This window comes from Arachis ipaensis, chromosome B7 (assembly GCF_059453495.1).
Source record: "Arachis ipaensis isolate K30076 ecotype BB chromosome B7, ASM5945349v1, whole genome shotgun sequence".
NCBI lineage: Eukaryota > Viridiplantae > Streptophyta > Magnoliopsida > Fabales > Fabaceae > Arachis > Arachis ipaensis.
The window spans coordinates 35,911,470-35,927,120 of NC_142442.1; the positions used below are offsets into that span (position 1 = coordinate 35,911,470).

At 32.3% G+C, this 15,651-nt stretch overlaps 1 protein-coding gene across 1 annotated transcript; it reads right to left on the reverse strand.

Annotated features, from left to right (window-relative positions):
* Positions 1–2,337: 2,337 nt before the first annotated feature.
* LOC107609764 (uncharacterized) lies at positions 2,338–4,896 on the reverse strand. Its single transcript, XM_016311787.3, has 4 exons — positions 4,138–4,896; positions 3,353–3,514; positions 3,099–3,272; positions 2,338–2,727 (listed from the first exon to the last, which is right to left on the reverse strand). The coding sequence occupies exons 1-4, from the start codon at positions 4,786–4,788 to the stop codon at positions 2,641–2,643; spliced, it is 1,074 nt and encodes a 357-aa protein (XP_016167273.1). The 5' UTR covers positions 4,789–4,896; the 3' UTR covers positions 2,338–2,640.
* Positions 4,897–15,651: the final 10,755 nt, after the last annotated feature.

A 15,651-nucleotide genomic window follows, 5' to 3' on the forward strand; every position in this document is an offset into this window, starting at 1 on the left:
ATTTACTGATAACACTATATTATTCTATCCACCGAAAGAGGAGGCAGTAAAAAATTATAAGAGACTTCTAAGGTATTTTGAAATGATGTTTGGGTTGAGTATTAATTTTGAGAAATGCAGTTTGATACTAGTGAATTGCAGTTAGGAGTGGATTGAATGGATGTGTCAGCTATTGGGGTGTTAGGCGGCAGCTTTACCAGTGAGGTACCTTGGTATTAACCTGGGAGCAAAGTCGAGGTTAGTAAAAATTTGGAAGCCAGTAATAGATAATGTGGAAGAGACACTTAGCTTGTGAAAATCAAAGGTCCTTAGTAAAGCTAGAAAGATGGTTCTCATTAAGTCAATCATCAATACTTTAACTATTTTTTATTTGAGTCTGTATAAGATGCCAATTGCAGTTGCGCGAATAATAATTTCATTGCAAAGGAGGTTCTTTTGAGGAAGGAAGAGGACGACCTAGTTTAGCTCTTTTAAAGTGGGAGATGACACAGACACCAAAGAAACTTGGAGAGTTGGGAGTGAAGATTTGGTTGTTCGTAATACTGCTTTGTTGTTTAAATGGTGATGGAGATTTTCAAAAGAGGATTATTCATTATGGAAGAAGATTATATGCTCATATAATAACTTGAATCCTAATCAGTTGTTGTCAACTCAAATATTATCAGTAAAAGGGGTCTGTGGAGAAACATATATCAACTGCAAATAAAGGAGTAACATGTCAGAGAGAAGATGATTAATAGCCTTTATGGAAGTAGGGGATGGTAGATCAACCAGATTTCGAGACGATACATGGCTCTAAGCAGAATAGCTGAAAGATCCCTTTTCGAGAATCTTCTTGATTTCAAACCAAAGGAGATCTGTAATTGGAGATTGTGAATTTTGGGATGGGATAGAGTGGATATTTGTGAAGTTCTGTAATAAGATACTTTGGTAGATGATATACTTAGCTACAGATTCACAAATAAAATCTAGAAAGGACTAGTTCCGCCTTGAGTTGAGTTGTTTATCTGATTTGTGCTAGTAGGCCGAGTTAATACTAAGGACTGGCTGAGCAAATTGGATATCATTGAACAAAGTGATAATTTATGTATTCTGTGTAGCAAGAATGTTAAAACAGTACAACACTTGTTTGTTACTTGTGAGTATTCTTGGCATATGTATGTGGTGTGCATGTGGATCACTAAATGTTGGAGGACCATGCCATTGAGAAAAGAGTTGAGCAAAAAATGGTTAGTTGGCTTCTTCTCAGTTATATGGAATATCTGGCTACGTATGAATGATATCATATTTTAGAACAAGACAACAGATGTGGTACAATACACTGTGTTGCTGGAACTTTTTGTTGTTCTAGAGAGTAGTGTGGTGCTTAACTCATATTGTTGATGACTATGGTGAAGATGACATATGCGTTGCTTTTAGTTTAATTTCTTTATTCATGTTTGTCCTTTGTTTGATATATGCTCTACTTAGAGTGCTAAGCTTTTTCTTTCAAAATAATATTTTGTATCCCTAAGAAAAAATTATAAGAATTTAGAAATAAAATATAGCACTAAAAAAATGGAAATATCACTCTTAATTTGTAATTAATTTAGATTGGCCGAGTGATTAGTTTACTCGTCTATTCAAACAAGTGTTAAGAGTATGAATCCTGCCTTATATATGTAGCAATTTATTGGTCAACGACAGACCCTTAAATAGAGTTAAGATATGTTGCAAATCAATCTTTAGCATGTCGGATTGAAAAATACCGTGAATAAAAAACACTCTTAATTAATTTGTCTTATGATGCTTCTTAATTAAATACCTATAAAGTGTAATTATTTTACCTTTCTTTTTTCTTTCTCTTTTTTATATTGATAGTTCTGTTGGTGTCTTATGTGTGATTCATGAAACGATTACAACCACCAATAAATTCCAATTTATACTCTTGGCAGTTGGCACGCAAGGTCTGATTCTTTTTCTATTTAAAAAAAAAAAAAGAAAAGAAAGAAAGGAAAAGAAAAGAAAAATCATACAATAAACATTATCGTTGTCACAAGATTCTATAGAAAAATGTGTTCATTCTTTAATTTTGCATATACAAGCCATACTAAGCTATAAAGAGAATGAAATTAAAAAGGCAGATCTACATTTTTTGCTTGACTTATATATATAGTCCCCCTGACATATATACAATAATTATTAACACCACCCAGATGAACTTATATGATTAATCTATTATTAGCTAAAAAAATTAATTAATCACGAGTTCATAATAATTTGTTCAAATTATTGCCTTTTCTAATAGTCATATGTTAGAGTACTAGAGAACGAACGATAATATAAACATGAATCATAAGTAGCTACTAGCTAGGGATATATATAATTTGAAAGCTATGTTACAATGATGCTACTATTGAAGAAATTAAATCAATTATTACTTCCGTAAAAAAAGACTAAGAAATTAAAGCTAAGAAACAAATTAAACCAAGCTTTATTCCCTACTTGTAAATCTCAATAGACACTATAATAATAATAATAATAAGCTACCCATCAAAACTCCTCTTCTATACACATACAGCAGCTTAGGTGCACTTGCTGCATTCACTTTTGTTTTTTTTCTTGTAATGATGATTAATAATAGTAATAATTGTTGTATTATCAGAAACATCTCCCTCCATATCCTGCGGTCCTAAACAGTGCTTGCTTTATATCTTCAGAACTCACCATTCTCTTCTGCTCCAACTCCTGTAGGATCACAACAAAATTGATTAAATAATTTAATTCACTGCTACTCAACACTATTTACATATGCATGCATACTGAGAATTCAAAACCTGTAAACACCACAATTTTGGCTAAATTACTTTGAAATAAGTAAGATATAATATAGATATATATAGTACGATACGGTCTATTCTACTGCTTAGTTATAGTGACTATGATAATTATACAACTTTAATTTTAAGTGTTGGTAGTTGCTAAACCTAAAGTTGTATTTTTTAAAAAAAAATTAGTAATAATTTTTATTTTAATTTTTTAAATTAAAAAATGTGATTAAATAATAAAAAATATGATATGAATTTTAGTAAAGTGTAAGTAGCGTAGTTATATATAACCTCTGAGCAAGAAGCTTGCATTGTGAAGTCATTGAAACAGCTTATAACACAGTGTTGAATGTCAAGACCCAATGCTTCCAAAGTGTTGACTGTAGATAGCAACATCCCTGGCTTCCCACCACAACAGATCTCAACTCTTGTGTCTCCATTATTATTCCTCCTCTCCACATCAAACTGTATATATGTTAAATAAATAATTTTGTAATTACACTCACAAATCCACTCATAATTATTCTTCAATTAAGTTCATGTACCTTGGGAGAATTTCTCACTAAAATATCATTTGGGTGTATATCATTGGATAAAATGCCATTTGAGTCATCCACCACTTGGATTTCTTGTTTCAAAGTATTGATCTTGTCTAGTAGTTCCTTCATGTAATCAATGGTGTCACCAAGTATAGATGTTCTGTCCATCTGAGTAAATTAAACCATTCAACAACCAAAATTATGATCCAAAATCTGATTAGAATAAGAGTCTGATTACTAACCAAAAATACAGATATGTATATTAGAAATTTTTATAGATAATAATAAATCTTTATGCTTTTGGTGTTTATTTTACTTAGTTTGTATTTGCAATTGTTGAAATAGGATGTTTGTATTAGTTGGATTTAGCATGTTTAATTTTATGGAAAAGTATAGAGAGACAATGAAAATACTAAACAACGTGAACAATGGATATGTCGGATGTTCAATTTAATAGGTATGCAAATGATTATGTTGATTATTCTTAATTGGATGGTTATTTCTTTTGATTCGATTTACTCGTGCACAATTAACAATAGCTGGATGTTCAATTTGCTAGATGTGCCGATGGTCATTCTAATGTTAAGGTTTAAAAGATAATTTGGGAGTGGAGTGTTTTTTTATTTTATTGGATTAATTTTAGAATCTATTGTTCACATTGTTTACAAAAATCATTGTCTACCTAACAAAATAGTAATTTTATGTTTTTAGCCGGAACTAGGCTTCGTATTTTTAAAAAAAATAATAATAATAAATGATGGTTAATTAATGATTAATATAATTATAATTACCTTGCTAATCTTAGGGACAATTGATCTAAGCATGGAGAGCCTATCATTCAATCTCTTCCTTCTTCTCCTCTCAGCCATTAGATTCTTGGAGGGTTGGCCCTCAACCTTCTTTGCTCTATTATTGTTCTTCCTTTCCGAGTTGAAAACAGGAGGAGAAGATGATTGACTTGCCTCCATTTTGCACTCTCTTTGCATCTCCAAGCTTTGAAGCTCTTCTTCCACCAACATAGACACCAATAATGGATTCTCATTATTATTACTATTATTATAATCCTCTTGATGATCACTCATTAGTATTGGTGGTGGAGTAGTAGTGTCACTATTATTGATCTGTGGTGCTGAGAATTCTTCAAGCAAGGAACTATAGATTTCATTGAAGGTAGTGTCACAATAATAATCGTTGCAATTTTGAGGAACTTCTTGGTAAGAAGAAGAAGAACAAGAATAAGAGGAGTTTGGAACAAAAATAGAAGAAGGTGATGAGTAATAATTTTGATGATCAAAACCGCCACTATTATCCCACCCATTATTATTTGAGAAGAGTAATTGGTAGTTTCCTTCTTCATCACATGGATTATTATTTGTGCTTTCCCATGTTTCTCTTCTTAGTGACATTAACTCATCCAAGAAATCATGGTCATACAACTCCATTCTCTCTCTCTCTCTCTCTCTTATCAGTGTGTGATGAAGGCTAATTATTATTTAGGAAAGAGGGTTGATGAGAACATGGTTACATAGGAGCTCTAAGTTAAAGCATTTATAGGGAGGAGAATAAGGAGGAAAAGCTTAATTAACTTGCAAATTGATTATTATTTATTTTTTATTATCTAATTATTATTGTTGCTTGTGCATTATTATTATATTATAGTTATAGTACTATATAATTATTCATTAATAATATATGTATGGTTGTTTTTGCAGCTATACCCTACAATCGAAATGGAATCTGCCTTTTCATATCACAACTCTCTCTTTCCCATGAGGGGGAAAAATTCTTAGGTGATTAAGAAAATTTTCTAGTACGCGTTATTTAATATGTAATGCTTTGATTTTTTTTTTCCAATTTTTGGAGGGCTGTAATGATTTCGGTATTAACAATATCGTGAAAGTGGGGAAGCTACATTATTATACTTTTTTTTCTCATCTAACCATACTCAAGTACAAATTTCTCCATAATGAGGATTTTTGTAATTTTCACCGAACTCTATGCAATAGAACAAAATAAATATTTGATGGGAACGAACTCACGGGAAATTAAATTTTGACCATCTAACATGTTTGAAATACGCGACTTTTATTTATCCCAGTGAGATAAGATTTTGTTAGTAATATATTTAAAACACAAAAAAAAAAAAAAGGGGGAAGGAGGCTACGATCCCGTCTGTTCAGAATATAAAAAAAAATATTTTCAAACACAAAATTAGGTTGCAATCAATACTACTCCATAATATAATGGCAATTACTTCGGTATCTTTGAGAAATTAAAAGATAAATTATCTTTTGTCAAACATTATATATTATCTTTTAGTAATTGTCTAATATTATTAAATTAATATTCAGTTGCATTTTAATATTTTATTATTAATTATGTTAATAATTGAACGTTTTATTTTAATTTTTTAACAAAGACAAGATATTATTTTATTTCATAAAATGAGTTTGGTCCACACTTCGACAACAACAATCACAACAAAATGAGATCTCCCAACACAAGTGAGCAGTACTCAAAGAAATCAAAGCTAAAAAAAGCAATAAAAATATGCAAGAGTAAAGAAGAAAAACAGTCACAAAGAAAGAAATGCACGGTATGTGAATTTTAAAGTTAATCTTTTTGTTTGAGTTAGAATTTTTTCAGGTATTGAACATTTGTCCTCAAAGAATTGAAGATTTCGAGCAACCTAAATTCCCTAAAGTGTGTATGAGAATTGGGTAAGAAGATTTTTGTTTTATTGTCTTGATTTAATGAAATTGAAGCTTGAACTAAGCCATTTTCATGGCGGTTGATCATGTTGGTTGGCAGGAACAAGGTGTTGTCTGAGTTTTGTCTATATTACTGCTGATTCTGGACATGTGAAGAAACAGTAGAATGCCGATTCAGGATGTTGGTGACATTATTGGCAAATTGGTGGAATATTGGTCACATTACAATAAATATGGACTTTAGCAACGTCGAATTTTGCAACACCGTAAAACTGTTCTTTAAGATAGTTTTAAACAACGATTTTTTGTAGTGTTACTGTTGAATTCAATTTTTCATTATTTTATAGCAACAAATTAAAACCGTTCTCTTTGACTATTTTAAAGAACGGTTTTATAACCATAACTATGATTTGCTTTCAAGCAACGATTTTTTATTGTTGTTTAAATAATTGTACAAAAAAAACGCATAAAAATCGTTGCAAAAATACTACACTTTAAAACCGTTCTATTAGATAGTTTTAGACAACAGTTTTTACAGTGTTGCTGATGAAGTTCAATTTTTCATTACATAGCAACAAAATAAAACCGTTCTCTTTGACTATTTTAAAGAATGGTTTTATAACCATTACAACAATTGTTTATCAAACAATAATTTTCTAATATTATTTAAATAATTATACAAATTAAAAGATACATATAAAAATAATTATAAATAATCATAAAAATTTAAATAATTTTTTCTATAAATACTAAATTTATAAAATACTCAAAAACTATTGTTATAAATATATAACACATTATTTTTAGAAAAAATAAAATTAAAATAAATTTATAATAAATATTATATATTTTTGTTATAAATATATAATGTAACATCTCGCATTTTTGAAAATCTAAATATGAATAAATTGTGATTTTATCTTATTAAGTTTAAACTATATAATTTTAGAAATTATTCTATTAGAAAATAATTAAAGAGATTTAGAGATAAATTCATTTTGAATCAATTAATATTCTTAAGTAATTTTATTATAATAGAATATTTTATATAATTTTAGTAATTGAAAAATAAGAAAGAATTGTACAATTTAATTTAAGTAACTTTTATTATGAAAAAGTTATGACTTATTATTAATTTGAACTCTTTTTTTTATAAACTAATCTATTAAGAATAATTAAATTAATTTTATTAATATTTGGAGTTAAGTTAATTAATATTCTTGTGTATTTTTTATTAATTGGTTATTTCATATAATTTGAAATTAAAGTTCTGGCGATGAAAAATGATGAAAAGTTATATTATTTAATTTGAAAAATTAATATTTTTAGGTTTAAAATTGTATTTTATAAAATGTGATTAATACATTTATTTTATAATTTAAATTAAAAATAATTATTTTAGCTCATTGATATATCGATGAATAAAATTTTATGCATTTTAAAAGTAATCTTTACAATATTAAATTTGAATTCTAAATTATTATTTTATCTCAAATATTTTGTAAAATTATTGTATTATTCGTATATATTTTGCCATAATTCTAGAATTACCAAATAAAACTCTAATTTCACAAAATTTCTAAATTTGTTACCCTACATCCCTAAACACAAGTACAAAAAAGGAAACAGAAGGAAAGGGGAAAAGAAAGAAAAGGAAAAAAGAGAAGGGGGAATCGGGGAAGAAGGGAAGGAAAGGGAGAACAACGTGCCGTCGCTGCGCCCTGCCCGTCTGTCGCCGCCGTTCTGTGGAGCCGCCGCCATTGTCACGCAAACCGAAGGGTGTGGAGACGGAGAAGAATGCGCGCGAGAGAGGAGAAGTAGCCACCATCATCAAGGACTCCATTACCACCGCTGAAGGTCCTGACCGTCGAGCACGTCGTCGCCATCGCACCTCCCATCACTGCCACCACTGAGGAGCTCGAAGAGAGAGAAAGGGTTCACGTAGAGAGAGAAACACGATGAGGGAGGAGGAGGTTGCCTCTGTTGCTGCCAAGCCGTCGCTGGCAGGGTTGGGTTTGCCGTCGCTGTTGAGCTGTGTGCCGCCGTTGTTGTCTGGATCACCACTCTATTTCTGCTGCAACTCGCCACTGCCCTGGTGAGCTTTTCCCTGCGAGTTACTTTGCTGTCACCTAATATTGATTTTAATGTTGATTTGGTATAATGTTGTTCTGATGTTGATTTGGTAACTGGTTATTTGGAAATGCTGTTGTGATTTTATTTTAGTTTTAAGATTGATTTAGTATGTAACTGGTTTTCTGGTAATGCTGCTCTGATTTTGTTTTGATTCCAATTGCCCTCATACTCAATTTCACCAAACTGGACATACACTTACCTTGAAGCAGCTTGGTCTTATCATTGGCAAAGGTCAGTTATTCATTATTATTAGTAGCTTGACATTGTGGTTTAGTTCTTTTACTTTCATATTCATTGCATAGGACAATAATTTGTCCATTTTTTTTTCCTTTGAATCTACCGCTGCTTGTGCAATCTAATGATGAGAATTTTTTTTAATGGTCGAGTATATGGCTAAATTCTTGCATAGGACAATAATTGGTTTTCATGTTGTGTTTGTAATTAAAATAGCCTAATTTAAATAAGTTTGTATCCTTGAAAGGCCAGCGTGGAAGGAAGCTTGTGCTACTTTTCAAAAGCTCCTTTCAGGTACAAGTTGCAACATCAATTTGTTCTTTTCTTTTACATGTAGGACAAGGTGATTTGTGTGATAAAATATTGAAGGAATCCGAGTAGGAAAGAAAGAAAGAAATAAAAATAAAAGGAAAAGAATAAAATAGAGAAAAAAAAGTCATTTTTTAGTTGAGCAAACAAACATTCTAATGCATTAAACGCTACACTAGCTTCTACTTCCATTAACACTTTCACTGATTTTGTTGGATGAAAATTTTCTTCTTTGTTTCCATATTCTAATGCCTTAAACGCTACACTTTCACTCCCTTTCAACCCAAAACTGCACTTCTCCATCACTTGCTTTGCCTCTTCTTCCGGTACCACAATTTTTCCTTCTTCTCATTGTGCTCTTCATTTTGTTTAATTTAGCATCTTTTTATTTTTTATTTTTCTTTCAGTTCATTTATTTTTTGAAGTGGTAATCTAGTTATTTTATCTGTGTGATAAAAAGGTGACGTTGCTGGTTCCTAATAGCGTTCAATTTTAACAAATTTGTTACTTTAGATAGTGGTACAAATTGTTATAGGGTTCTAGGAGAGGGTAATTCAGGTATTTTTGAGTCTTTGAGATGAATCAATTAATGGAGATTGTTGAAGTTGTTTGATTGAAGGCATGGAGAAAGAGGGGGAAAAAGTTCTGATTAACATTCATTTGTATGTTTTACAGAAATGAATAATATTGTTCAAATTTAGGAGATTGTTATAAGCATTTCTTTCTCTTGATTACTCTTTTATTTTCTTGATTATACTCATTTAAGCAAGAGAAATTCATGATTTTTGTGGTAATTTTGTCTTCAGATCCTCTACTGGTGAAGGCTGCCAGAAGAGAACCTGTTAGTCGGCCACCGGCATGGATGATTTTGTCTTCATGATATATTTGAGCATTGTTTGTGTATTGACATTTGACAAATCTATTTATGGTATCAAATTATCTTCAAATCTTACATTTTGTTTGTGATTTTTTAGTTGGCATTGATGCTTATATTTGCAAGTTACTCCGAAACTGCAGGGTTAAGTCGATTGTGAGGAGCATAGCTATATACTTATTAACAAATACTTTAACAAATAAAACTATATAATACTACGAATTTTCTCTTAGCTTATTATGCTATACTAGTTCAGTTCGTTGTTACTGTGAGAAGCATAGCTATATACTTATTATAGCTTATTGTGCTATACTAATTAGTTTAGTGAGATTATATTATTATTAGTTATTATTGATGGATAACGTGAATTAACCTCAATTTTTTTTGGGACACTAACTCACCTGGTGTGGAACTTCTTAGTTTATGCAAAGAATTCAGGGTTGAAGTGGAAGCTATAGGCTATGTTTGACATAAAAATCTTGTGCGGTTGCTTGGATATTGCATAGAAGGAGTACACAGGTAAAACTTTTTCTGAACAAGTTGCTTGGAAATTATTACAAGTTCCTGTTCCTAATTGATGCTTCAACTTCATGATTTATATGATTCAGACAAGTTGGTACATAACTTTGTGTTTATCTTTTTAATGTTTAGTATCTAGGTTTTCTAATCTGCTAAAAATATTTATACAGATAAAGATCATATTTAAGATTCTTTCTAGTTCTTTATGTGGAGCAGTTGCCATTGAAGCCACGAAAGTCCACTCAAGCTGAGTTATCAAACTAATTTTGTTGAAGAAAAATGAAGAAATTGCCACCCTTAGGCTATAGTATTATGGTATTTTGAAAAATGACGATGATATGAGTAAAAGTAGTTATGACCTAGATTAGTATTATGTTATTTTGCAATGATGATATAATGTGATTGTGGATCTTACAACAATTTTTATAAGTCAAATTTGATGGTAAATGTTCAATTAGTTTTCTTTAGTAATTTGATTCAAATAGTTTAGGTTATTTATTAACACTAAATTAAAAAAAAGTTAGAACTAATTTCATTCATGAGAAAATTTTTTAAATTACAAAAAACCATTGTCAAAAGTCACAAGAGGCAATTATGTTAAAATCAGTGTCAAAGACAGCTATAAAAGGGAAATGGTATTAAAACCGTTGCCAAAAATAACACTAATAGCAACGCTTTAAAACCATTGGCTTTGTGAATAATAAAACTATAACAGTTTAAAACTGTTGCCTATCCAGTTATTGTTTTAAACCGTTACGTCATGAAAGAGAACGGTTTTAAACCGTTGCCTATCCAGCAACGGTTTTAAACCGTTCTTTAAAAATTGTTGTCAAAATCGTTGTCTATACTAGTAACTTTGGCAATGGTTTTTTGTTACTGTTGTCTTAGGTAAAAAAAAACTGTTGCCTTTGAGCATTGGAAACGGCCACATATACCACAGGTCAAAAACCGTTGCCAAAGCGTTGCCTAAAATTTTGGGAACGGTTTTTCAATCTATGGTAACCGTTTTTGACCATTGTGAAAACCCTTATTTGTTGTAGTGTCATTCTGGAGTGAAGTCTCTCCATCAAAGATAAGCCATTGTGACTTAACTTCTATAGAAATACTTTAAATTTTGGAATGCATTTGAGTTTTCAAATTGTGTCCCAGAATTTTCTGTCTCTGAATTTTGAATCTAGTTGCTGTTCATGAATGTGATAGAAGTAGAATGCAACACATAACCTGAAGCTGCTGAATATAAACCATTTTTCTCCTTGCTCTAAATTAATTTGTCCTCTGTTTGTGATCTAGTGGTCTGGCAAATTATTCTCGCCACCTCCAGAGGATAATTGCTTTGGATTAGGTTTTGATCCCAGCTTCCATCTTCCTTTAATAGTTGTCTAACCTAGATGAAAGTAGGATTTGTGTTCTTGGTTGGAGGAAAATTAAAGGGAGGGTTATCACCAAACCAAGAATCTTCCATGATTTTGATAGTTTCACCTCTTCCTATTTTCCATTTAATACCCTTCTCAAGCACCTTACAACCTTCTAGGAGACTCCTCCATGTCCATGATGGGTTGGAACCAATCTCCGCCTTTCATAAAGGTTGAATACTTGAAGTATATACTTTGATAGACCTTGAAAAGCAAGGAGGGTTCCTTAGTGCTCAGCTTCCACCCTTGTTTCGTCAACATAGTCAAATTGAAGGCCTTGAGGTCTATAAATCTTAGTCCTCCCATTGCTTTCGGTCTACTCATGACATCCCAAATAATCCATTACAACTTGTTCTCATTATTGCGCTATCCTCACCAAAATTGCATCATCATCTTGTGTAGTTCATCAATTAAAGAGTCCGGTAACTTGAAGCAGCTTAGCGTATACATGGGAATGGCTGAAGCGACAACCTTCAATAGAACCTCCCGCCCACTGGTGGATAGTAAAGAGCGCTTCCAATGCTGCAATTTCTTCATTACTTTTTCTTTAATGTAGTTAAAAGTTTGTGTCATTGATCTATTAATTACTACTGGCATTCCAAGATACTTATTTTGGGATCCGACATGTCTGATGCCTAGAATATCTCTCAGCTGGTCTCATAGTAATAGAGAGAAATTATTGCTAAAAAATACTGAGAACTTGTCTAAGTTTACCTGCTGTCCACTAATAGCACCATAGGTCTCCAATACTTGCAATATGGATTCGCAACACTGGTAATTAGCCTTGCTGAATAAGATTGCATCATCAGCAAATAGTAGATGACTGGTTGAAGGGCATCTAGCATTCAGTCTCAGACCTTGAAACATAGTATTCTGTTCTCCTTGGTGGAGCAGATGGGTTAAACCTTCTACACAGATGAGGAAGAGGTAGGGTGAGAGGGGATCTCCTTGTTGAAGTCTTCTGCTAGATCTAACAAAATTTGTTGGTTGGCCTTCTACCAAAACAGAATATGAAACCGAAGTTACATACTCCTTAATCCAGCTAATCTACTTTCTACCAAATCCCAGTTTTTCCATCATGAACTATAGGTAGCTCCATTCTACTCTATCATATACTTTACTCATATCCAGCTTGACTGCCATTTCACAGCTCCCAACTTTTTGGTTCTTCAAAAAATGCATGCATTCATGTGCAATTAAGATATTGTCGCTAATGAGCCTTCCTCGTATGAATGCACTCTGATTCTCACTGATTATTCTTGTCATTAGTGGATGCATTCTATGGACTATGATCTTAGAAATTATATTGTAGAAGGTAGTGCTTAAAGAGATTGGTCGAATCTGTTGCATTGAAGAAGCGTTATTTACTTTTGGAATTAAGCAAATTTAAGTGTAGTTAAACCCTCGTAGCATTCGTTCTCCTGAAAAGAAATTTTTTACTGCTTCTTTGACATCTGGACCAATTATACCCCAGAAAAATTGAAAATTTTTTTCAGAAAATCCATCATCACTTGGGGCTGCTTTAGGGGATATTGAGAAAATCGCTCTTTTAATTTCTTGGTCAATGATAGGTCGCTATAAATTCCTGTTCATATTGGCCAAGACATTGGATTCTAAATTTTTCATAAGTCAGAATTGATAGGATTACCTCTTCGGAAGAGGTCTTGATAGCATTTTTGAGCTTGTTCACCAATTTCATGTTTTTTTGTAAAGCCATCTTCCTTTTCTATCTTCCAACCGCCAAAGTTTGTTATGTCTATTTCTCATTTGAAATTTAGTATGGAAGAAACAAGTGTTTTGATCTTCCCAATGAAGCCAATAAGCCCGTGATTTCTCTCTCCAATATCGTTCTTCCAACTCTAGAGCTTGGGATAATTCTTCCTCTAGTTATAGGATCTCTTCCTTGCCACCTTCATTTATATTTTGTTTCTTTTCGGCTAGCCACTTAGATAACTCTTCTACCAATTTTCTTGTATTAGACACATTTGATTTTTGTCCTTCTACCATGAGGTATCTACAGAGCTTGAGTTTCTGAAAAAGAATGAACATTTTAGAGCCAGTTATTGTTTCCTTCCATACCTCATCTACAATTGTGGTGATTTTAGGATTAGTGCACCATCATTCCTGGAAGCGAAACCTTTTCTTCTTTTTCTCTTCCTCTGTTTCAGTAGAGAGCAAAATCGGTCTATGATCAGATCCAACATCTTCCATGTGTGTGAGTGTGAGGATAGCTTAAGAGAAATTCTGTTTCATAGTTACTAAGAATAAGAATCTATCAAGTCTTTCTCTAATTGCTCGATCTCCATCATTACAGTTCCACCAAGTATATTTATTTCCAACATAACCCAAGTCAATTAGTTTTGCCGAGTTAATGAAGGAATTAAATTGAGTGATTGAATTTGGTTATTTGTCCCTTCCCCCTTCCTTTTCATGACTCACAGTAATAATATTAAATCTTCAATTACCATATAGTTGTCCTCTGTAGTGGCAATAAGTTGTAGGAGCTCATCAAATGGTTGTTGCTTATTGATTCTAAACTGTGTAAATGAATGGCAAACACATTCAAACTTGCTATGCTGGATACTTCTTCAATAGTAAAATAAGGACAAAGCTATTTTAATAGTTAATTTGACTCCTTTTAAATACCACATCCCAAACCTCCTGCAGTACTACTCGGAGCCACACAATAACCATATTGGTATCTATAACTTCTTTTTTGTTCAACAAATGAAGTGATATTTTTTTATTTCACAGAGAAATACCACTCCAGGGGAATAGGATTTTTTAATCCTTTTATTATTGTGAATTTTCAGGAGTTTCTCCAAATCCCGACAATTTCACATTAGCCCGAGTGTCATTTTTGGGTTGTCACCCTCGACCTCTTCAGATGCATTTACTTCATTCAAACACATCTTCTTAGAATCTTCCATACCAGCACCATCAAACAGCCCCCTTTTATCTCCTATTACCTTTCCATGATTTTTTTTTCTTTTTGGCCATGTTTTTTCATTTTTTTGTCTCCCACTTCTTTTTTCACCCCATTTCCTCCTGAACCTTAACGGAATGTATGTGGCATTAAATTAGAAGTGTTGCATAGTAGTGAATGAAGCTCATTCTTCTCCAGATTAAGGGTGTTAAGGTCCCTAACTTTGGATTCAAATGAAGGTCCATTAATAGTAATAGCCACAATATCATTATCATCAAGTTCCTTCAAAGCTGATTCCCCTGTGTCCCCCATGTGATCTCTATTTGTAGCAGCCAGTCCCTCTCCTTTTATGGTATCGGTTGCGAGTGATTTGAGTTGCTAACAACTAATGTCTCCTTAAAATTCTCCTCTCTCATGCTGAGTTTAGAAAATCCATGAAGAAGATTAACTGGCGTGAATTTTCTGGGATCTTTATGCTTCTTGTTGAAATTACTTGTTCCTTCATTCTTCTTTTCTCTATTTCTCCAACCGAATTGGTCAACCTTGAAATTTTCTGTAATTCAGTTTTCTCCTTGTTTCCCTTCTACAATATCCTCCAATAAGAATTTACACGTTCTGTCCTCGTGTCCGAGATGACCACAGTACCTGCAATAATTCCTGATTCTTTCATAATGAAAATACACTTCAATTTTTTTTCCTTCGGGCCTGTTAGACTTATTTTTTCGAGTAGCATTCTTGTGGCATCTATATAAATTCTTGCTTTCACAATTTTGCTTTCCCTTCCACAGATACTGAAAAAGTCCATTGGCAAAATTTTTCCTAACCTGGCCCTTATTTTGTGTCCAAGTTCTAGGATTTTACAGTGTTCAGAGAACCCCCAGAATTAAACCCAAATAGAAATTCGAGAATAATCTTCTACTTCTATCTCCATTCCTTCTCTCCATCTCCGAAGGTGAATGCTATAATTTTTGAACAACCATATCGATCCCCTCTCAATTCTGATCACATCAGTTTCTTTATCAAAGAAGAATTGGTATATGTTATCCCCATAGTCATAACTCTAAAATCTTTCGGTCTCCCCCATATAGCTGCCAATGTTGCCTCTATTGTACCTATTGTAAATGTTGAGTTTGACATTAGTCTTTCTATTAGGCTTTTCTCACAAATTTTCACTCCTACCTTAATGT

Coding starts and splice junctions, on each gene's coding strand:
- LOC107609764 (XM_016311787.3), bottom strand. CDS start 4,788: ATGGAGTTGTATGACCATGATTTCTTGGATGAGTTAATGTCACTAAGA. Junction 3,273..3,352: donor TAGTGAGAAATTCTCCCAAG/GTACATGAACTT, acceptor ACATATATACAG/TTTGATGTGGAGAGGAGGAA. Junction 2,728..3,098: donor TGCAAGCTTCTTGCTCAGAG/GTTATATATAAC, acceptor GTGATCCTACAG/GAGTTGGAGCAGAAGAGAAT.